Source organism: Brassica rapa, chromosome A05, assembly GCF_000309985.2.
Source record: "Brassica rapa cultivar Chiifu-401-42 chromosome A05, CAAS_Brap_v3.01, whole genome shotgun sequence".
In the NCBI taxonomy this organism is placed as follows: domain Eukaryota; kingdom Viridiplantae; phylum Streptophyta; class Magnoliopsida; order Brassicales; family Brassicaceae; genus Brassica; species Brassica rapa.
In genome coordinates, this window is record NC_024799.2 from 5,030,310 (window position 1) to 5,052,291 (window position 21,982).

The window sequence follows — 21,982 nt, forward strand, 5'->3', positions numbered from 1 at the left end:
AAGGGTTTCAATCCCATGGGGAATATGGGGTTTTACCGATTTTGAAGAGTAAAGTGATCTCGGCGTGATTGCCATCATGTCATAACCAAATTATGTTATATATGAGTAGTTCCAAAGTTGTGTATGTGATAGTGTTTCTTCATATAGAGAATAATTAAAATTAAAATAAACTTTAAAGTAATAAAACTAGAAAATGCAAACGTGAATGGGGAATAGTAGGGGATATGGGGCCTTTAGCAATGACTTTTTTGAAGAGCAAGTTGTTAGCTTTTTTCGTATATTTATGTTCTTGTTCCAATTATGAGATTCCAACTTTCACAATATTACAACATAGAGTGGTATCCTACATGTCTGTTTTTAATTATTATTAGTTTCATTTTACCAAATTCTATTTTAGTAACTTAACATTATAACGAAATGCAATGTCAATTGCAATAAAAATATCCTCAGCATATTTCCCCTATCTTTTCAATTTATGGGAGTTAAGGTTCACAGAAAACAACACAAGACATGAGAAAGCGAGTAGCATGTACTAAACAAGCTAAACTAGAAATCTATATACATGAAACTAAAGTTATAGTCCATATTACTGTACCCTGCGCTTCCAATGTTTATAAACTGCTAAAAGTCATCCATCTTGTGGTTAGTTCCTGAGAAAAAATAAGTCTACAGTGTCTTGAGAAAAAAACTTGTTCTACCCGATCTCTCTAGTCTTATCTTTTGGGTGAAACAATATAAAACATGTCTCTTAGAAAATTGTACACATGCTTTTTGTGCAAACAATGAGAAACATTATAAATGATTTGGAATCAAACTCAAATTTGATGGAGAAGGAATCAGAAATGATTTATGAATTAAACATGTTAGACCTACCCTATCCTGGCAATTCAAACATGAATTTGTGCTAATGTCTGGTTAGCGAAAACGGCGTTAAGCACAAGTTGGTCATTCCGAGGGCCTGACAGGTTCAAACGCAGCGGTTACATGAGTTTGTGGATGCGGGTGGTCGCAATTTCTAGCGGTGTTAAGAGATTTGTACAACTGGTTTTACGGTTAGAAATTGGTGCGTTTGCAGGATACTTATGACTGGTTAACTACCAAATGCAACAACGGTTAAATAATAAATTAACAATATTTACATGTTATATAATTATAAAATATCAAAAATTATAATATTATAATATATAAAAAATCATATTTAGAAATTCATAATTTTAAATTTTTAAAAATTATAGAAAATATTATTATTTCAAAATTTCATATATTAATTTATAGATATTTTAGTATTTTTATAATTTCAATTTTATTTTTTTTATTGAATATTTTTTTTTGTATTTATATTGTTTTAAAAAAAAGAACAAAAATTTATCCTCCCACAACCCCCCGCAACCGCAACCGCAAATGTTAGCTGAAACCATATTTTGAATTTATGAAGTTTAAAGCGGTTTATAGCAGTTTGAGTGATTGTTGCAAAACGCCGACAACCGCCACCAACCGAAAAAGCTGCGTTTGCAGGTGGTAGCGGAGAAACCAATCATACCCTAAATGCAGAGTCAAGGTTGGTCCCAAAGTCATTCAAGGGCCATCTCCACCCTTTATTTGCAGAAGCACAATTTATCCCACACAATCCAATTACATACCTTAACTCTTTAAGGCTTGTTGATGGCCCAACAAGTAACTAAATCAGTCACTTCTAAAATCAATTAAAACTTATTGGGCCGTAGTTGGGCTATTTCGCATCCACTGTGGCCCGTAATAGTAAGGCGTACTGAACCTCTAGGGCTTCCGATACCCTAATATCTCTTTGTATATAATCCATCTCACGAACTATCTTCTTCCTCATCCCTTCTTCTTCTTCGTACTTCTCCATCAATAGCTTTTTATTCTCTTAGCTTTCTTTTTGTACTTGTCTTTAAGTCTTGTATGTGACGGGATTTCTCTCCGAAATCTTACTCTTACTGGAGCAATCTGAATACTGTGATTGCATAATCCACTAGTAAACGTCACAGAGCGAAACTGTATACCGAGGGCGTTGACGGAGCTTCACGGCTTCTCCGTCTGAGGTGTCTTGCTCTCATATTCTATGTCTCTGCGGAGCGGCGTCGCTGCTTTTACCGTTTGAGCCGGCCATGAGATCGATATTTCGTTGCTTATTTTACAATTGAATTAGGGTTTAAAGCCGATGAGGACATCAGATTATAAAAGAACACCATCTTTCGGGATTGATTACTTATTGATGATTCTTCTGCAATTCTGAGGCTTTTTATTATTAGTATTATTAATTGTTTAGATTAGTTTTTTTTGTTGGCAGTGATGATTGAGAATGTCATGCACCACTCTGATTTCGTGCTGATAACTATCTCTACCCATATTATATCTGAGCCTTGTTATAGTAATTATATTCGATTTTTGGTAAAGAGAAAGGGTTAAGAAGATAACCAGATGATGGTCATTATTAATGATTTGACCTTGATGCGGACTGTATTTCTTTGATGATAACTTTTTGGTTCCTGATGGTTATTACCCTTTTCAGTTGTGTTGTTAAATTATGTTTTTACCATTTTTCAATGTTTTGTTCAATGGTTGATTTCGAAGTTTTATTGGTTTAATGGTTGATTTCAAATTTATATATTGTCAATGGTTTGGTTTATTTGTTGTAGGCTATGGTGGTTGTTTACATTTGGCTTGGGAGATCCGTGGAGGTTATTCTGCTGCCTTGTAGAGAATCTGCAGTTTTCTGATTCTGTTAACCTTCTTATGTATAAAAGAGATCCTGTGTGATTGTACTTGTTCTGACAACCTTTGTGACATATTGACTTATATGGTTATATGTAATATTTGACGGAAGATTATTGTTTAATTGTTAGACCGTTCCAAAATTTTATTAGACTGTTTCAAATTGTATCTCTCTTTCAGATATAATACGTTTGGCTTAGCAAAAATTTCACTTCATCCTGAGTTTAACATTGTTCTGTTTTCTAAACTTTGTTAGTTTGTTCTTGGATTTGTCCATGTTTTGGACATTTTAGATCAATTGAAGGGATCTATGGGAACTGTTGGTTTTGCATATGTTCTTGTTTGATGATCATTGTTAACATACTCACCGAAGCGGCCCTTTAGAAGCATTTTACACGTCTTCATCACGTTCCTTTTTTTTTTTGTTTCTTTGTTTAGATCTTATAACCTCAGCCCGGGTAGAAATCTTTTTTTATGGGCTTTTTTTCTAAATAACCGAAAAAATAGAAATTAGATTTTGGGAGAGATCCTAAGAGAGATAGGAAGAGAAAGTAGAAAAGAGGAATTTTGGTTAGATTTTTAATTTTGTTTTTTTTCTTAGCTAGTTGGCCTAATTTCCCTTTTTTATTACTTATCATTACGTATAGTTTTTTTTCCTCAACAAATATATCGGTTTCAGATAATTCTTGTAAGACTGAATTTGTAATTGCGTATACTTTTTTGTTAAAAAACACTACTTAAAAATGTAAATATAATATACAATTGCGTCATCTTGTGTTTTTAGAACTTAGAAGTAATGATTATAGATCGAATGTGAAACAAAATATTAACAGGGCCAAAAAATCAGTTTCAAGCATTAGTAGTGCAGAGTGTTATGTGTCCCTTGTCAAGACAAATCAGTCTCCAAAATGACCTGTGAGCTCTCTATGTGCCACACCACAAGTTGTGTTACATGAATTGTTTATAAAACTATAAATCTAAGTATTGATTAATCCCCCACAAGCAGCTTACTACTTAAATATTTTCAACTATACTAGTTGCTTGGCTGCTACCTACCGTGTACCATCATCCTCTTTAATAATCTATCCTATACTAAAAGCATCATTTCCTCAAAATCTAGGCTGCCACGTCACCTAAAATAATCAGCCAATTAGAAGATGTTGATTTGCCATGTCAGACGTTCTTTGACACAGAATTTACCGGGTCAATGTAATTGGGCTTATAACAATTATATCTGACCCATTATAATCTGCCCATTTATCCTTCCAGCCTAAATATTTGTAGCAAGCTACGCTGCCGCTCCCACTTCTTCATCGTCGTTATCTGCAAATCGTTGTTGTTATTATGATGACTCTTGCTACTCATTCAATTTCGTTCTTCGTTCCTAACTTCATGCGGTCAGATCTTGGCGAAGCTGATGAAGCACAAGTGGTCGTGGGTGTTCAACATGCCCGTCGACGTGTTAGGGTTAGGGCTTCACGACTATCATCTGATCATGAAGAAGCCTATGGATCTTAGATCTTGGTGCTGTGAAGACGAATCTCGAAAAGGGGTTTCATAGATCCCCCGTTGATTTTGCTTCAGATGTGAGGTTGACTTTCACGAACGCGTTGGCGTATAATTCGAAGGGGCAAGACGTTTATAAAATGGCTGAGAAGCTTCTGAGTCAGTTCGATGTTTGGTTTGGTCCGATGTTGAAGAAGTTCGAGGCTCAACAGGGTTCGTCTTCAACAGATTTCAATAGCTAAAAAGTTAGATTCTTTGAAGCCGTTACCTACATTGCCTCTGCCACGTGCCCATCTCCTCCTCCATCGCCACCTCCCCAGCCGGTGGTTAGCAAAGTGGAAACACCTCCTCCGCACTTCCCAACCGGTTAACCAAGTGGAAGCATCGCCTCTTGAGGTGGGAGAAGCGCCTAAGGGGAGGAAAGGGAAGTTACCGAAGCCTAAGGCTAAGGATCCAAACAAGAGAGAGATGACGATGGAAGAGAAGGCGAAGCTCGGTGTGAATCTACAGGAGCTGCCTCCGGAGAAGCTTGGACAGTTGATTCAGATTCTTAAGAAGAGAACCACGAATCTGTCTCAAGATGGGGATGAGATTGAGTTGGATATCGAGGAGTTGGATAATGAGACTCTGTGGGAGCTTGATCGTTTTGTCACTAACTACAAGAAGATGGCAAGCAAGATCAAGCGACAAGGGTTTATTCAGAATTTGTCGACTCCGACAAGAAATCTGGTAAGGGAAATTAATGATCTTCCACCTCCATCCCTCTCTTTTTCCTCTTATATAAACCCTTCGCTCTAAGCTTTCACTAAACAAAATTCTGCAACCTCCATTCAATAAACCAATCGATGATCATGAAATCGGTTCAAATCTCAAGCAAGTCTCCAGTGGCCCTATATCGCATTTGAATTACCCTTCTTACGTCGAGGAGTGTGCCAATGTAACATTACAACCCGTTACGTTTTATTTTGAGTTTGATCTCATTGATTCTTTTAGTTGTAGAAGATAGCTTATGATCTCGATAAACCTCACTACATCCTGAGTCTAATACTGACTAAGAGATACTGACTAAGAGAGGACACATATAGTTTCTACTCTTTTTCTGTACAGTGCTAAAGTAATTACAAGGTGGCCTTGAGCAGGGATGACGCTAAAGTTATTTTTTAATACGGGTACGTTTGGGTATCATTCTCTTCCTCGCGAAATAACACAGAGCATTATGAAAACTTTTGGTGATGGCTTTTGTGTGTTTCTTACTGTAGGTGTGAAATGGAGAAAAGGAGCAAGTATGTTTTGGTGTCTTGGTATCTTTGTTGATTGTATTGGCGTTAGGTACTGATGTTTATACTGATGTATATTCATTTTCTCAGGAAAAGATCCAAAGATTGGATATGAATATGTTTATTATGATCAAAAGATAAACAGTATTCTCTCTCTTCCTGCTACACTCAACGGTCAGTATTATGTATAAGTCAACATGTTTTCTTCTGAATATGAATGATATATTCTCCTATTGCTTGCCTATTTGGTTTAATTTTTAGGCTTGCCATGCAAGGAAATCAGCTCCTGGTGTACAGTTAGGTCTGTCCGAGCTGCAACTCGGTGTTAATCAACGGTTCAAATCCCTAATGTTTTCAAATCCCTAATGTTTTCCCGTCGGCAGCATATGAGTTTGATCATATAAGAGCTATATTCTCTTAACTTTACTGTGTTTTAGCAAAAAAAAAAAAATTTACTGTGTTGCTGAGCCTTTAGATATATAGACAAAGATGATGACGTTTGACAAAAAAAAGACAAATATGATGACAAATAGAGATGATGGTTACAGAAACGTTTCTTCTCAAGGAAGAAGCTAATTCTCTCTTTCTCTTTTCCAAACTTTTTGTTACCCATTTCATATTATTATGTGCATATGCTTTGTTCGGCACCCAAATTGTTTTGTTGAAGATGTTAATATTTTATACCTGGTATTGATTTAATAAGTTGTGTGTTGAGACTAATACTTATTCGGTTACAGAATCCATAAACCAAGCTGGTGTGGATTTCAATGAGTGGGATTTAGTGACATGTATTTGTGCAATGCAGAAACTGGAAACCTCAAACCAAAAATGATGTCTACATTATCTCAAAGCTGTAAAAGTGTGAAGAACATTTTCACTATGTTAGGAAATATGCGATATTTCTTGGAGAACTGTTGTATTTTGTCGATCCAGTCATGAAATGGATTCGTTTTGGTATGTAAAAAAAATTCAAATAAATCATTGGTTCTAATCAGAAACTGGCACTTGGTATTTCTAAAGTCAAACAAAAAAATTAGAAATTAATAATTCTAAACTCAAACAAAATTAAAAACCAGTAGTAAATTTGATGAATGTTTTACATAAAACATAAATAAAGTATTTAAATCAAAACTAACATTTAATTATTTTTTAAAGTTTTCCTCACCATCCTAATAATTACAAGAATAAAATACTAAAAACATTTCATATCTCTTATTTGTATTTAATCAGATTTTATTTATAAATTTATAATTGAATGTTTAATAAATCAGAAATAATAAGGAAAACAAGAGCGTAGTCCGAGAAACCATCTAATAACTTTTATAAACTAATCAAAAATAATGTAGGAAAATTAATATTCCCCACAATACCATTTAATAGTATTTTAGTTCAAGACTTTCATAAACGTTATTCAAAATTTGAAATGAAAATTAAATATACAAAAGTATAACATAGGTCAACGTAATTAACAACTGAAGAAAATAATATCATACTTCATTTTCCTTCTTTGGTGTTAGCAGTGCAACTGATTTTAGGTTTCATAAAACCACCCACAATACACCTTTGTCATGTTCTTTGTTGTAATTGAGTATTTTGGTTTATTAGAACGTAACTCTCTCTCTTTAAAACTAGACCAAAAAACTCTGTTTTAAAATAAGAAAAGTTTTTTTTACATTGGCCTATAACAATAATTATTACCTATTTACATAGAAAACAATGTAAAAATAAATTATATAGTAATAAAATATATTATAAAAATTAAATAATACAGAAATAAAATATTACACATGATTTAAATAATAAATATAAAAATGTGATGTTAAGATTAATAATATATTTTCAAAATAACCAAAATATGTAAAAAAAATATTTTGGATAATAACTCAAGTTTAACAATTTATAATTCATTTCACATTTGTTCATCATCCCATACATATTTTAGATAATAAAAACAACAAATTTCAAGTTTTATTCATTTCGTCAAATTACTATTTATATTTTTATAAGTAGATATAATATTGTAATATAAATATTAAATACAAGGCTATTTGTATAAACCCGGGCGTAGCCCGGGAAAATCTCTAGTATTTTTAACAATGCTAGTTTCTTGGCTGCTACCTAACGTTTACCCATTGTAATTACTCGCTTTTAAGAAGTAATTAGAATTATAGGTACGTACGTATTTGACCAAATAAACTGGGATTTGACAGTATAGATTTTGAGTTTTATAAGTAATTGATCGCCACCACCTATTTGTATATTGATCCAATATCATTTCATGAATCTTCAACAATGTTACACGTTCTCATATTAACTTCTTCCTTTAACCATCATAATTATTCTTATAATTTCTCTTTTTACTCAACAAATCTATGGTTTTCCGATAATTATTTTGTTTTCTAGGATTGTGATCCTACAATTGCATAATTTTTTTTAAACTAAATCTACTTCAAAAATTATTAAAATGTAAAATAGAATATAGAGCCAATGTGTTTTAGAATGATGAGAAATTTCTTAGGTTTCTTTCTTTTAGTTCGAGTGTGAAGTGCTAAGATAACATCCATAGTTAAACATACTAAACAAAATATAATAACATGGACAACAAAATCAGTTTCAAGTCATAGTGATGAACGCAAAGGTGGGATGTGTCCATTATCAAGACAAAGTGTCCAAGATGACTGGTGAGCTCTCTAAGTACTTCACCACAAGATACGGTTCATGAATTATTGTTTTCATGAAGTATTGTGTTTATGAATCCTTGATCTCCTCAGCCTTAATCAGCCTGGGACCAAGATTCAACCCTACAGTCAAGCCTTCCATGCCATATAAATCATATACTATTTGTTTGAATGATATAAATCATATATTAGGCTGTTAGTCTCATCAGATTATATCTCGTTTGCTTCACATATGCGTTTGACGTTCTCTTCGGCAACCTCCTTCATATGAAGACGTTTGATCAATCAATAAACGCAAAGACTACAATGAGATTCGAACAAAGAGATACACAAATTTGTGACATCTTATTTTTAAAGTTTGTTCACTTGAACCCCCATTTTTTTGTAAGTCAATTGGTATGATAATGGGCCTTATAATTTTTTGACGTCATTAATGGATCTTATATCGACATCGGACTTTGGTATTGTTGAGAGAATCCTAGTGACAGCATGGTTAGTGGTGGTTATCCATCATGCAGACGGAACCTGAAAAGTACAAAATTGAAGATCGTTCACCTAAGTTTATTCGTTGAGAGTTATTGTTTGCAGTACCCAAAATCAACAAGTGACAAGGCTTATAGATTTGTAGATAGGCAAAAGAATAATAGAAGATTTGAATACTAAAAAAAGAGACATGTATGAACCATATCAAATCAACGCGTATCGTGCTTATAATTAAAGCGCGTGCCTATTTGCAATTGCAATTGCAGTTGCAAAGACGTATACATACATGTTGACTTTGGAATAAGTTGATAACTTATGTCTTTTATTTCTGCTTGGACTCCACAATAAATCATTTGACTGGTAAAACCCTTCCCCCGCCCCGAGTTTAAATAACTCTGGATACTTAGGCATCTCCATTACAACTCTATTTTTTCTTCTAAAATGAAGTAAAAGTGAATATGGAGTAAGAAATGTTTCAATCCAACTTCATATCTCACTTCATAATAAAATTTACTCCATAAATAGAGTAATATATTTTTTGTTTGTTCATCACTCCATTATAAAGTAGGAAATGGGGTAGGGTTAGAGCAATTTTACTCCATTTTTACTTTTACTCTATTTTGAAGAAAAAAATGGACTTATACATTGGAAATGCTCTTAGGTCGAAGAAAAAAAAGGAATTACAGTTAAATGACTATGTTCTAAGAGATTTATTAGAATAAACGTTATTAATGATGGTCTTAGCGATTTACTAATTATGTATTTAGGATAACTTGATCAATGAAAATGAGAGATTTTTGTGTTTGACTAAATATCAAAAAAGCAAAGGTTGAATCAAGTTTTCGGAATTACATTTGCTTTATTATAAAATTAAAATTACTTGTTTGTGAGCTGAAACTTTTCTGGTTTAACTTCAAAATTAAGGTTATCTTGTCATATCAGCTTTAGTACAAACGTAAGTAAACAAAAATAACTCACCTTGGTGGATGTAAGTATCTATCTGAAAGACCACTTCACAAACATTATGGACTGACACGATTTCAACACACAAGAAGAGTCGCATGATTGCTAGTCAGTCAACGTTCCATTTTGAGATCATTTTCTAGTTTCTTTCCTCTTTCTTTTTCATCCATTTTCCTTCAATTTTTTTTAATCAAAGAATATACCCTTAACACTAAAAAGGGATAATACGCCTACACACAACATGTAATCTTCTGTAATAGTATATTAAATAATATAAAATATAAATAGTTATTATATATTAAAATGCATATTTATATACGTCAGTCAATGAAAGATATCCACGATTAGAACTCTGATCCAATCGCTTTAGAATAGTCTTTGTTGCCTCGGAGTGGACTACCATTTCTGTTCATGTTACTATCATATTTGAGTTACACCATTCATTTTGAGGTCCATTAAAATCCGAGGTACTCTTTACAACATAATAGACCTTTGTATTGAGTATGCAATATATTTCACTTTAAAACCCAACTAGATTTTAACCCGCACGTTCGTGCGGATATTTTTTCATTTTATAAATGCATTAGATATTATTACAAATGTTTTAAATATAAAATTTTCATTTTAGTATTATATATTATGTAACTCTATGATATTATTGTTTATATTTTTTATTCAGCATTATTCATATATAGTGATTTTTAATACATTTTACTTTGCTATTAATGTTTATTTTTACTAATATATTTTTTGAGTTAGATACAATAAAATAACAATATGAAATAATCAAATAGAAAACCTCCTTCAAAATATTTTTTTTCTTTAATTTATATATTTTGTTATAATACATTTTAAAATTTTAAAATTTATATTATAGAAAATAAATATGTTCAAGATAATTTATATTTGCCTGCTCCGTTTAAAAAATATACTTTAATATATATTATTTTAGTATATTACAGAATTTAAGTAAAAAAAATGTTTAAATATTATAGCCTGTTATTTTAGTAAATTTTATACATAGTAGCATCTATCATATTATTTTACTAAATTTTATTGATATAAGATATATTTTGGATGCTATGATATTAAGTTTATTTTTTAATTATATTTTCAAAATATTCGGTTGCTCTAATTTTTACAACATATATAGTTTGTTTCTTTTCCGTGGTGCATTTCAAAAAGTTATTCTTTATTATCTGTAATTTAATATTTTGTAAAATTTGAAATATTATCATTTCGAGTTTGAATATTTATTTTCAAAATTTATATTTTGTCAAGTAAACTTTGAAAAATTACAGTATTATATTTGAGTTTGGAAGATTACATTTTGAATTTGTTTTTGTTACTATATTAATACATTATTTTATAATAAAAATATTTAAATTTTGGTGATATTTTCTAAATTTTCTCAACAGATTTTGTTATAATTAAGAAGAAATTATAATTAAAATTTGATTTGAAATATTAAAATTTCATAGTTTTCTAATAACATATTTTTAAATAGTATATGAATTAAAAGTTATTATATAATATTATATCTTTGTATACAAACATTTTAAAAAAAAATATTGTCAAGAGTTTCAAAATAAATATAAGATAATATATAGTTGTAGATATAAAAGTTTAACATATCTTAATAAATTTTTTTTGTATAAAAATATTATATAGTATACGATTTTTAATTCATTTTAATGATGAGTGATAATTTATTTAAATGAAACAAATAAAAATTTAAAAAATTTAATTTACCTATTTAATATAATTTTATCATATTTAACTCTTATAGAACTTCTATTTTTATATAATACTGAATCTAATTATATAATTTATTAAAAAAATAGTATATAATTTTTATTTTCTTTTTTATAATAAAATTTTAGTTAACATTTATTTATAACAATATTATATTATTAATTACGAAATTAATTAATATGTTATTTTATAAAAATATTTAAATTTTAAGTAAGATTTTGTTAGATTCTTTCTCAACAGATTTTGTTATAATTAAAAAATAAAATGCAAAGTTATAGTTGGTTTATTATTAATGTAAATAATCAAATATGTCATATTAACTATTTCTTTAGGTGGTCCTACTATGATTTGCTAATGGTAGATAAATATAGAACCCTAAATTAATAGATTAGATGAACAGTCTCAAATAATTAGTTAACTTCCTCCACAAGTAATCATATGCATACTTATTCATCGCTCTGTTTCGCTCAAGTCAATCAAAATATTTTTGACCCTACTTCGAAGCAACAAGCATAGTACTTTATTTATTTTGTACACAACAAATGTTTTGAGTTGTTTCTCGACAGAATTGACTTTGAAATATAGTTTTTAATAAGAAACATAAATAGTGAACTAGGATTTGATCCAAAAAAACAATGAACTAGGATGATGATAGCACACCACTTGCGAAGAGAACGAAGACGAAGGCTCAGTCCACGTGATCCACAATTGACCATTTCCAAAATACTAGCTGCCAGCAATATTGTAGAATATAGAATGCGGTTACTTGCAAAATCACCTATTATTTTATTAAAACAAAGTTAAGCAAACCGTAAATCAACATCTTCTTGTGTGCGTTACAGACTAAACAGCGTGTCACATCTCTCTAGTCCAAAAAATGTGACTAAAGATGTATGCAAGGTGCTTTTGTTTTACTCTTAAAATCTGGAATTAAAATCAATATATTTCAGTGTCAAATAAACATTTATTTTGTAAACGAAGATAGGATGAGATCAAGGTGAAGATAAACGGTGATATGAATTTGCAACTGAAAATTGAAAGTATCAAAAACTATTTGATGTAAATTTTTGTTTATAGTTTACATTAATACTAATTTATTATTCTGCTACAAATTATAAAATTATTATATTAACAATTAATTGATTATTTAATTTTTCTTACGAGCATTTTTCTGACACTTCTACATTCACCAAAGAACAGATTCTTGTTCATATGATGATTAGATGATAAACCATTATTTTTAGAATTTGAACCTAAGAATTTTCAATGTACAATGATAATTAATTTTTAATATTTTTAATTTATTATTAAGATCGACATGTGTAATAGTTTGTGTATCTCTTAGTATGGCACAACAATTTTCTTCTTATAATGAAAAATAAAAATATCAGTATAAGAAGAAAAAAAAACATATCATTACAATAACTTCTCAGTTCTCATTGGCCACTTGCCATTATACCTCTCGAACCCTTCACAGGCTCTCAGAAACCTTCCTCTCTCTTTCCAGTTTCCATACATTGTTTGGGTATATATACGCGTATGCATTTACAAGTTTCCTTAGAGAAAACAAAAATCAAATTCTGAATAATTCTTTTACTTATATTTGTTCCAATTCGGACATTGTTCAGACAAATCGGAGATGGATTTGCAGAGAGGTTTAATGTTATTATGTTGTGTCCTAACCGTTCTGGTAATCGAAACGACAGCATATCGAGAGAGACAGCTGCTTCAACCGCAGGAAACGGCGATAGACACTGAAAACGCTTTGGTGGCGGTACAGGATCGGGGTTTGAAAACGCTGCGGCCGGAGCATAAGAACGCCTACGCAACGATGATGTACATGGGAACGCCAAGGGACTATGAGTTTTATGTTGCGACACGCGTTTTGATCAGATCGCTGAGAAGTCTCCACGTGGACGCTGACCTTGTTGTCATCGCTTCTCTCGACGTTCCTCTCCGATGGGTTCAAACCTTGTAAGTCTTCTTGTCTTTCCTCTGTTTCGTGGGTCCACTGATTCTGCTGGCCATTATCTGACGTCATCGTTGACCAAACCTATTACGCTGGAATATACAATTTCTATATTATTAATTTTTATATAATTTTCCATTTCTTGACAATATCGAAAATTTTCAGTTTTTTTCACTATAAATTGCTTTGTGCGTGAAACAGCAGGTTTGATAATAAAAAACTGGTTTTTTCTTGATTTAAAAGTGATATTTTGGAATCACCAATAGGTAAGAATATATTTATTTTCGCGTAGAAATTAATATAAGCTTGGAAAATAACGGATTGAGAACATAAGATAAATAGGTTTTGTACGCCTTTTACTCTTGTCTTGGACATGGTGGTTGATTTCTTTTCTTGTTGATCGAATTCACGAATTCAAATAACATTTGAACATTATGGAAGCGTTCTTTATTTTTTGTACCTTACTGTTTTGTTGTAATGAATTAAAATATGAATTAAGCATATAAGTTGGAGAGAATCAAACTTTGAGTAGATATATGTTGTTGAGACTTATAGACCCACGCTTTTAAGTCCATTTTATTATATCATCTCCATCTATGATGAGTCGATACTACGCGCTTCTATTATCTTACATTTTCTTACTTTAAGCCGAACTTGTTACGTGTTATAGTTCTTTTATCTTTTCATCTTTTATGCTTTTTGTATTAAGTATTTTCAAATTCTTTAGGAAAATATTTCTCAGTTCTTGAAATAAACCATACTATCTTAGTAAGAACCTTTAATCAACAATTTATTCATCCATAAAAGTTGAAACATGCGTAGAAGAACTGGGAGTTAAAACGATCGAAAACAATAAAAACTTGTTACATTGAATGAAAGGATTTATAAGGAGAGTTGTTTGACTTTAGTATCCTGATTGAAAAACCTTTTGGAAACAGGAAGAGCTGCGCATATCTTCTTGGTCAAACTCTGTATACGTTATTAATTTATTGCCGGCCGATCAGTTGTTTAGATAGATCATACAATAACGTCTACATGTCAATCTCATAAGCTATAATAATTTTTTTTTTAACAATACAATGACTTTACATGCTTACACACAAATAATACAATACATAAATATATATACGCTCAAAATCATGCATGCACATATTAATTGTTGAAACCGAACGTGTGTGTCATTGTGTGTGGATACTAACGTGTGTGTGTGTTAACAGGGAAGCGGAAGATGGAGCTAAAGTGGTGAGAGTTGAAAATTTGGATAATCCGTACAGGAGACAAACTAACTTCAACAGTAGATTCAAGCTTACTCTCAACAAGCTCTACGCTTGGGCTTTGTCTGATTACGACCGTGTGGTCATGCTCGATGCCGACAATCTCTTTCTTAAAAAGACCGACGAGCTGTTCCAGTGCGGACGCTTTTGTGCTGTCTTCATAAACCCTTGCATCTTCCACACTGGCCTCTTTGTCTTGCAACCGTCTGTGGAAGTGTTCAAGGACATGGTCCATGAGCTACAAGTTGGAAGAGAGAATCGTGATGGAGCTGATCAAGGCTTTCTTGTTAGTTACTTCTCTGATCTTCTTGACCAGCCTCTCTTTCGTCCTCCAAGTAATGGCTCTGTGCTCAGTGGCCATTTGAGACTTCCGTTAGGCTACCAAATGGACGCTTCTTATTTCTGTAAGTCACATTCTTTTCAGTCCCAAATGATATGTTATTGTCTATAATTCTATTGTCTCCGCGTATTTTAATAGCTAAGAGGTTTGATTTTTTAATTTATAAATATACATCTTTTGATATAGAATTTTTAAAGTTTTTAAAAATTAGATTTAAACCTCCCCAAATATTATATATATATATATATAGTGTTTTTTCATCACAAATTATACTGAGTTTTTAATTATTTAAAATTTAAATAAACATAAAATTTAAGAGGTTGCAATATTTTGGCCCCATTGAACAGTCCTTGATAATAAAACATATTTAGGTTAATGTAATAACATTATGATCTTTTACTCTCAGATCTTAAACTAAGATGGAACATACCCTGTGGACCAAACAGTGTGATTACATTCCCAGGAGCTGTTTGGTTAAAGCCATGGTACTGGTGGTCATGGCCTGTTCTTCCACTAGGTCTCTCATGGCACGAGCAGCGTCGCGCCACTCTAGGGTACTCAGCAGAGATGCCTTTGGCCATTATCCAAGCAGTGTTCTACCTTGGAATCATAGTAGTCACACGACTAGCTCGTCCTACCATAACTAAGCTATGTTATCGCCGCTCGGACCGCAACTTAACAACGATCCAAGCAGGTTTCAAGTTCATAGCACTTCTCTCTGTAGTCGCAGCCTACGTCTTCCCGTTCTTCACCATCCCTCACACCATACACCCACTCATCGGCTGGTTCCTCTACTTGATGGCATCTTTTGCTCTCTCTTCCATTCCAATCAACACTCTTCTACTGCCAACGCTCCCTGTTCTCACTCCATGGTTCGGCATTTTCGGGACGCTGCTTGTCATGGCCTTCCCTTGGTACCCTGATGGAGTGGTGAGGGCGTTGTCTGTTTTCGGATACGCATTTTGTTGCGCACCTTTTGTGTGGGTTGCATTTCTCAAGATCACGTCGCATCTCCAGGTTCTGATTGAAAAAGAGGTGTTGTTTCCGCGGTTGGGAGACTCAGGGACCACTTCTGGGTTCAGCAAATTGTATTAGGAGTGTTTATTTTGACTTATATTGGTTCTGTATATAAAGGATTATTATTGTTTCATTCACATTACATTTTATATCAACTCAATCTGACCTTATTTCTTTAACCTGGTCAAAATTTTCAATTTTGCTCTTTGAACCTCGTTTGGTCTTTTTAAATCATTCTCTTGGGTTCAGCACACAAAGAAAACAAAGTTAATGAACGAGTTTAGAAAAGTAGGATGGTTAGTCTACATCACAAAATCCACTAGAACTTGAGGTAACAACGACTGAGCAAGGACACTCTGTTTCTCTCAGTTCTTTGTGTCCCTCACTGATTTTTCCTCTCTCGTTACAGAAGCACGCTTATTCTTTAACTCCAGCCTCCCTAGACTCCTTAATGCTCTATAATGTTTCACTTTGGCCATCGTTTTAGTAGTGTAATAACTTCATATAGCCGCTTGGGTTATATTGTGAAGCGAGCTGTGATGTACTACAGAGTACAGACTGCGAGTGTGGTTTATATTTGACAACTACCATCTTTGTGGCTGCAAGAGGTACAAAAGAATACAACGAATCTGAGTACTATGACTACTCCATACATTCTTCAGTAACGTAATTCTCATTACGAACTGATCAAAGAGGAGTAATTGAGATCATGTATGTTTAAGAACTATCTTAATATTATATATTTTCGATGTAGACATCTAATTTATCATATAAATTTATGTTTCAGTCACATAAACGTGTGTTAAATTTGATATATTTACAATAGAACCTCTATAAATTAATAATGTCGGGACTTTGAAATTTTATTAATTTATAAAGATATTAATTTACAAAAAATTTCTTATTTAAATTTTTTTATTTTTTGGATATATTTATTCTAAGATAAGAAAAATATTTGATTTTAGTATATAGACATTAATTGTTATTTTTTTGAAATTTGACATTTATTTTATTTAGTGTATATAATATATATTGCATAGAATATAATTATGGTTTTAGATATAATTTTACTAAATCACATCAAAAATATATTAAGTATTAATAAAATATAAAGATAATTCCATTGTGAATATAAATCAAACAATATAACATTAGGTTCTTACTTATATGTATACATATTTTAATGGTACCATATATTTATACAGAATTTTCTAAAAAAAATATTATCTTATTATTTTATCGATTTATGTCAAATATTGAATCGATCTAAATTGAGACCGACGAAATTTATTAATTTATAGAAATTATTAATTTATTGAGTATTAATTTATAGAGGTTCTACTGTATTTACTTGAGTGACTAAAGGGTGGATTCAATAAAACAACAAATTAATATTTATCTAAATCCTTCTGATTCCCTTTTGCTAAAATTTTGAAGACAACTTTTCAATATGTCATTTAATATATAAAACTTTCCATTGCTAATTATTAAATTGCTAATTATTAAATTAACTCTAAAATAAAACCATACATATATATATATATATATATATATATATATATATATATATATATATATATATATACACTCTTGTTTTTTCTATCGACATGTGAGACCTAGACTATGAAAGATCAATGCACCGAAGTAAAAATTGGACGCATTTAAAACTTTTAGTCCAAAATGTTTTGCTCCAAATATTTTGTGACCGCCTCAATCCGACTGATTTAAAACTTTTAGACCAAAATGTTTTGCTCCAAATATTTTGTGACCGCCTCAATCCGACTGATATTTTATTTGGGCCCCTTAGACCATCTGCAATGGAGGTCCGTTAAGGATCCTTAGCTCCATATCCAATGTTTATCAGATTAAAAAACTATTATTTGAGTAACATAATACAAGGATTGATCCTTACATAAGGAATTTAAGGATCAAATCCTTGTCTATGTGGCGGCTTGACTCTCTCATTGATTTCTGTCCATCTCCTTCTTCGTTTCCTTTCCTCTGATTTTATGCTAGATTTGTAGCTCTCTGATTGATTTCTGTGTGGATCGAGCCATGTGGAGCCATGTCTTTCCTTTCCGCTGCCTCTGAAGATGGCAGCCATGTCTTTCCTTTCGGCTTCATCTGAAGATGGCAGCCATGTCTTTCCTTTCCGCTGTCCCTTCGAGTTTTTTCCATGGTGGTGGTCTTCCTGTGGGTAGGAGCGATCTCTGTCTCTTCGGTTTCTACCCTCAAACTGGAAATTCACAGAGACCCTCTCTTTTCATCAGGTGGGTTTCTCTACTTTCGATTAGTTATAGATTGATTAGATTTTTGAAGCTCTTTGCTTCAATCTATAGATGTCTGTGGTAATGATGGCTAAAGTCGATAGCTTTAGTAGATTTTTATTGTGGATATGTGAAAAACAGAACTAGAGAAGACACAAAGTAAGAGACTTGTGTTGTTAGTAATAATGGAGTTTGGGTTCAATGTCCACTGCTGAAGGAGCTGTCTCTGATTTGTTTGGGAAGCCTCTCTTCTTATCCCTCTACGACTGGTTCATGGAGGTATATGCTATTAAGACTTACTCTGATTTACATCTTAAAGTTGAGAACTTTGTTGTTTTGATTCTGTGATGTTCTTGTTTTAAAGCATGGAGGAGTTTACAAACTTGCGTTTGGTCCAAAGGCATTTGTTGTCATCTCTGATCCTATTGTTGCGGCATGTCCTCAGAGAGAACGCGTTTTCTTATGACAAGGTAATGGAGTCAGTCAGTGTCTTTGTTTTGTTTTCTTTTGGTACCACCATCAAGTAACTTTCCTTTGTATTTTTCTTTAGGGAGTTCTTGCTGAGATCTTAGAACCCGTCATGGGAAAAGGGTTGATACCTGCTGACCTTGATACCTGGAAGTTAAGAAGAAGAGGTAAGTAAAGCTGTTTTTGTTACTCTCTCTATGTTTATGGCCATTGATGATGATCTGTGTTGCAGCTATAACTCATGCGTTCCATGCATTGCATTTGGAGGCCATGGTCAAAGTATTCAGCAACTGTTCTGAGAAAATGATACTGAAATCTGAGAAACTCTTAAGGGAGAAAGAAGTTTGAAGCGGAGGAGGGGACACGATTGAGTTGGATCTTGAAGCAGAGTTCTCGAGTTTGGCTCTTGATATTATAGGGCCTAGCGTGTTCAACTATGACTTGTAAACATTTTTAAACTTGTATCAAACATAGATATTTTTAAACTCTATCACACTTATATTAAATGAAACCTATAGTTTTAAGAAGATAAACTTATACATAAGATAAGAAAAACTAATAGAAATTCTTTAGCTTATAATTTATAATTTTTTTTTTAAATTGAAATTGAAAAACTTATAGTTTTTAAACTTATACATTTTTAAACTTCTCTTTTCTGGTATATTTATTTTTAATCATGCAATTAATAAAATTTCAATTTCAATTTAAAAAAAATTATTTTTTTATTTCTAAGAACTCCTAATTGAGGATCACCATTTGACACATTATTTTGACTAGAGTCCTTAACTATTCAAACAAAAAAAAATTAATATAATAATGATAAGGACTAGGGGTGGGCGTTCGGGTACCCGTTCGGGTTCGGGTCGGGTATTTCGGATTTTCGGGTATTTCGGTATAGAGGTCTAGAACCCGTTCGGGTATTTCTGTACTTCGGGTCGGGTTCGGGTATTTTTAGTTCGGATTCGGTTATTTCGGATCGGGTTCGGATATTTAGATTTTGAAAAAAAATATTAAAATTTTCATTTCTCAAGTTTATTGTATTTTAAAATATAACTTTTAGTTAACTAATTTTTTATTTTTAATAGATTGAATGGTTAATAGATTTGGACATAACATTTTAAAACTAAAAAGGCACTAATTTAGTTATTTTTTTTTAATTTTGGATATAACTTTTTGTTAATTTTTGAAATAAAAAACTTGACATGCATTTTAAGTGAGTAGCAAATCATTTTTTCCGGAATTGTATGTATATCATATGAACTTAAATTATGTGTAGTATCAATATAAATATTTTATATAAAATGAGAGATATAAACTAGAAACATAAGGTTAATTATACATATGTTCGGTTATCTTCGGATATCCATTCGGGTTCGGGTATTATCCGTTCGGGTTCGGGTATCCAATCTCTCCTTATTCAATACCCGTTCGGGTATTTTGCTACTTCGGTTCGGATTTCGGTTCGGTTTTTTCGGATCGGGTTCGGGTGCCACTTCGGATATCGGGTAAAGTGCCCACCCCTAATAAGGACTCCACGAAAGAGTCCACCATTGCGGATGCTCTTACCTTTTATAGACCACATACTGGAATTTTGTATAGCTGTGTAATTTGTATATTATAGTATTAAAAGACTTACATATTCCACTTTCGTCTTGTTCGTACGTAATGGCGATGATACGTTCATAACATAGCACGTGCTGAGCAGCCCACCATTTTTAACTTCATCTGTAGATTCTCTGAAACTTTTGGACGTTCCTTTTTTACTTATTTTGTTTATGATATATATATATTTTTTGTTTATGATATTTCTGATTGTTTCTACAATTCTACTGTAAAGAGAAGCATTTCTATCTTCATTCCCGTTTGTTTTTTTTTTGTCAAGGCATTTTTTTCTCTAAGCTAATGATTACTGTTGAACATCTAGAGATAGCCTGTGAAATGAATAAATGATTTTATTACCGGGCTTCGCATAAAGTACCACTTTTATTGTCGAACTCTAGACGAGCGTGAATAATCAACCAGTAGGTGGAGAAGAAAAAAAAAACTCCAGTTTTGCAAAATCTAGTTCTACACATCTAAGTCAAAGTCACCTAGGATTCTCCAGCTTGTGTACGTCATCGTGGGATATATCACATCTATATGTTTTAATCATGAATGTTTTCCAAGCATATATAACAAAATGACTTTTCATAAAATCACTCACCCTACTAAGGTACTTTCGTCCATCATGTTTCAACTTGATTAGTAATATATACACAACATATATATAAAAAAAAAACTTTGAAAGAGAATATTATCGAATATGATAATATTAATGTTTTTTCCTACCAGAACCGTCTCAAATTAATTTTAGACCGTGTTCAAAAAAATTATTAATTGTACATTTTATCAAATAATTTTAAAATTTAATAATATTGTCTGATTTTATTATAAGTTCTAAATTTAGCATTATATCTAAAAATTTAAATTTTTTTACCATAATTATCTATATATTTTAAAAATTCTTAAACTTTTTATTTTTATATTTTGGGGCCATGTTCGACCGTTCCACTTGTGCGTGCGGTTAGACGACCATGTTTCTTACTACACAATTTTTCAATCAGAAGAAGACTAGGATAAGTCCAACTTTCATAAGTGTGAAACCCGTTTTTACTAATATTTATATGGCCTAAAATATTTTTTCCATCAGGTTTCGAATTAGAAATACAATATTACCAACATCTACGTTTAAACCAGTAGGCTATGGCGTATAATAATGCTATATATTTTTATAAAAAATGTAAAAGTTTAACTTTTAATAAAACTAATATTTTCTATATTTTTTTATATATAAAAAAAAAGCTATTATAAACCATTAAAATATAAGTTTTTTAGAGAAAAATATAGAAAATACAAAAGAGGATTGAAGATGTTCTTAAGAACATGTTGTGTTTCTTTGAACGACGAGGATTTAGTTTCATTAATAATCGTAGTTTTAACTTTTAACATATAGAATCTGGAGTTTAGATCAATTCACTTATCTATATTGTAATTTATTGTTTCTGCCTAGAGTTCAAATATCCGAACATATATTTTTATATCTATGGAACACATTCATAAGACCTAGGACCTGTAACCAAGTTGTTTTGGCCTTTTGGTAAAAGGTTTCAGCTGGAATTTTTGTTTTGAGTTCAATTCTTCATGGCTACCCAGTAATGCCATTTAGATGGATTAGTTGTATATTCGGATGCAAAACTTTTTAAGATTAAG

At 31.8% G+C, this 21,982-nt stretch overlaps 2 protein-coding genes, 1 long non-coding RNA gene and 2 other non-coding genes across 5 annotated transcripts; all 5 read left to right on the forward strand.

Annotated features, from left to right (window-relative positions):
* Positions 1 to 1,304: 1,304 nt before the first annotated feature.
* On the forward strand, positions 1,305 to 6,209 carry LOC103867330. Its single transcript, XR_632633.3, has 4 exons — positions 1,305 to 5,411; positions 5,502 to 5,525; positions 5,610 to 5,693; positions 5,781 to 6,209. It is a non-coding gene; the product is annotated as an uncharacterized LOC103867330 (long non-coding RNA).
* On the forward strand, positions 2,177 to 2,262 carry LOC117134542. Its single transcript, XR_004458726.1, has one exon. It is a non-coding gene; the product is annotated as a small nucleolar RNA SNORD96 family (small nucleolar RNA).
* Positions 2,306 to 2,385, forward strand: LOC117134500. Its single transcript, XR_004458685.1, has one exon. It is a non-coding gene; the product is annotated as a small nucleolar RNA Z221/R21b (small nucleolar RNA).
* A 5,295-nt stretch (positions 6,210 to 11,504) lies between the features above and the next one.
* LOC103867331 (putative glucuronosyltransferase PGSIP8) lies at positions 11,505 to 16,209 on the forward strand. Its single transcript, XM_009145383.3, has 4 exons — positions 11,505 to 12,923; positions 13,027 to 13,372; positions 14,585 to 15,045; positions 15,388 to 16,209. Exons 2-4 carry the CDS (start codon positions 13,038 to 13,040, stop codon positions 16,074 to 16,076), a joined length of 1,485 nt encoding a protein of 494 aa, XP_009143631.1. The 5' UTR covers positions 11,505 to 12,923; positions 13,027 to 13,037; the 3' UTR covers positions 16,077 to 16,209.
* Positions 16,210 to 17,608: 1,399 nt separating this feature from the next.
* On the forward strand, positions 17,609 to 19,539 carry LOC103867332 (cytochrome P450 97B3, chloroplastic). The gene is made up of 4 exons (XM_009145384.3): positions 17,609 to 18,544; positions 18,630 to 18,735; positions 18,816 to 18,900; positions 18,966 to 19,539. The coding sequence occupies exons 2-4, from the start codon at positions 18,631 to 18,633 to the stop codon at positions 19,079 to 19,081; spliced, it is 306 nt and encodes a 101-aa protein (XP_009143632.2). The 5' UTR covers positions 17,609 to 18,544; position 18,630; the 3' UTR covers positions 19,082 to 19,539.
* Positions 19,540 to 21,982: the final 2,443 nt, after the last annotated feature.

Bases quoted from the DNA above. Each gene is read 5' to 3' on its own strand.
- LOC103867331 (XM_009145383.3), top strand. From the start codon at position 13,038: ATGGATTTGCAGAGAGGTTTAATGTTATTATGTTGTGTCCTAACCGTT. The intron at 13,373-14,584 runs GTAAGTCTTCTT...GTGTGTTAACAG, and splicing joins CTCCGATGGGTTCAAACCTT to GGAAGCGGAAGATGGAGCTA. The intron at 15,046-15,387 runs GTAAGTCACATT...TTTTACTCTCAG, and splicing joins AATGGACGCTTCTTATTTCT to ATCTTAAACTAAGATGGAAC.
- LOC103867332 (XM_009145384.3), top strand. From the start codon at position 18,631: ATGGAGGAGTTTACAAACTTGCGTTTGGTCCAAAGGCATTTGTTGTCA. The intron at 18,736-18,815 runs GTAATGGAGTCA...ATTTTTCTTTAG, and splicing joins ACGCGTTTTCTTATGACAAG to GGAGTTCTTGCTGAGATCTT. The intron at 18,901-18,965 runs GTAAGTAAAGCT...TCTGTGTTGCAG, and splicing joins CTGGAAGTTAAGAAGAAGAG to CTATAACTCATGCGTTCCAT.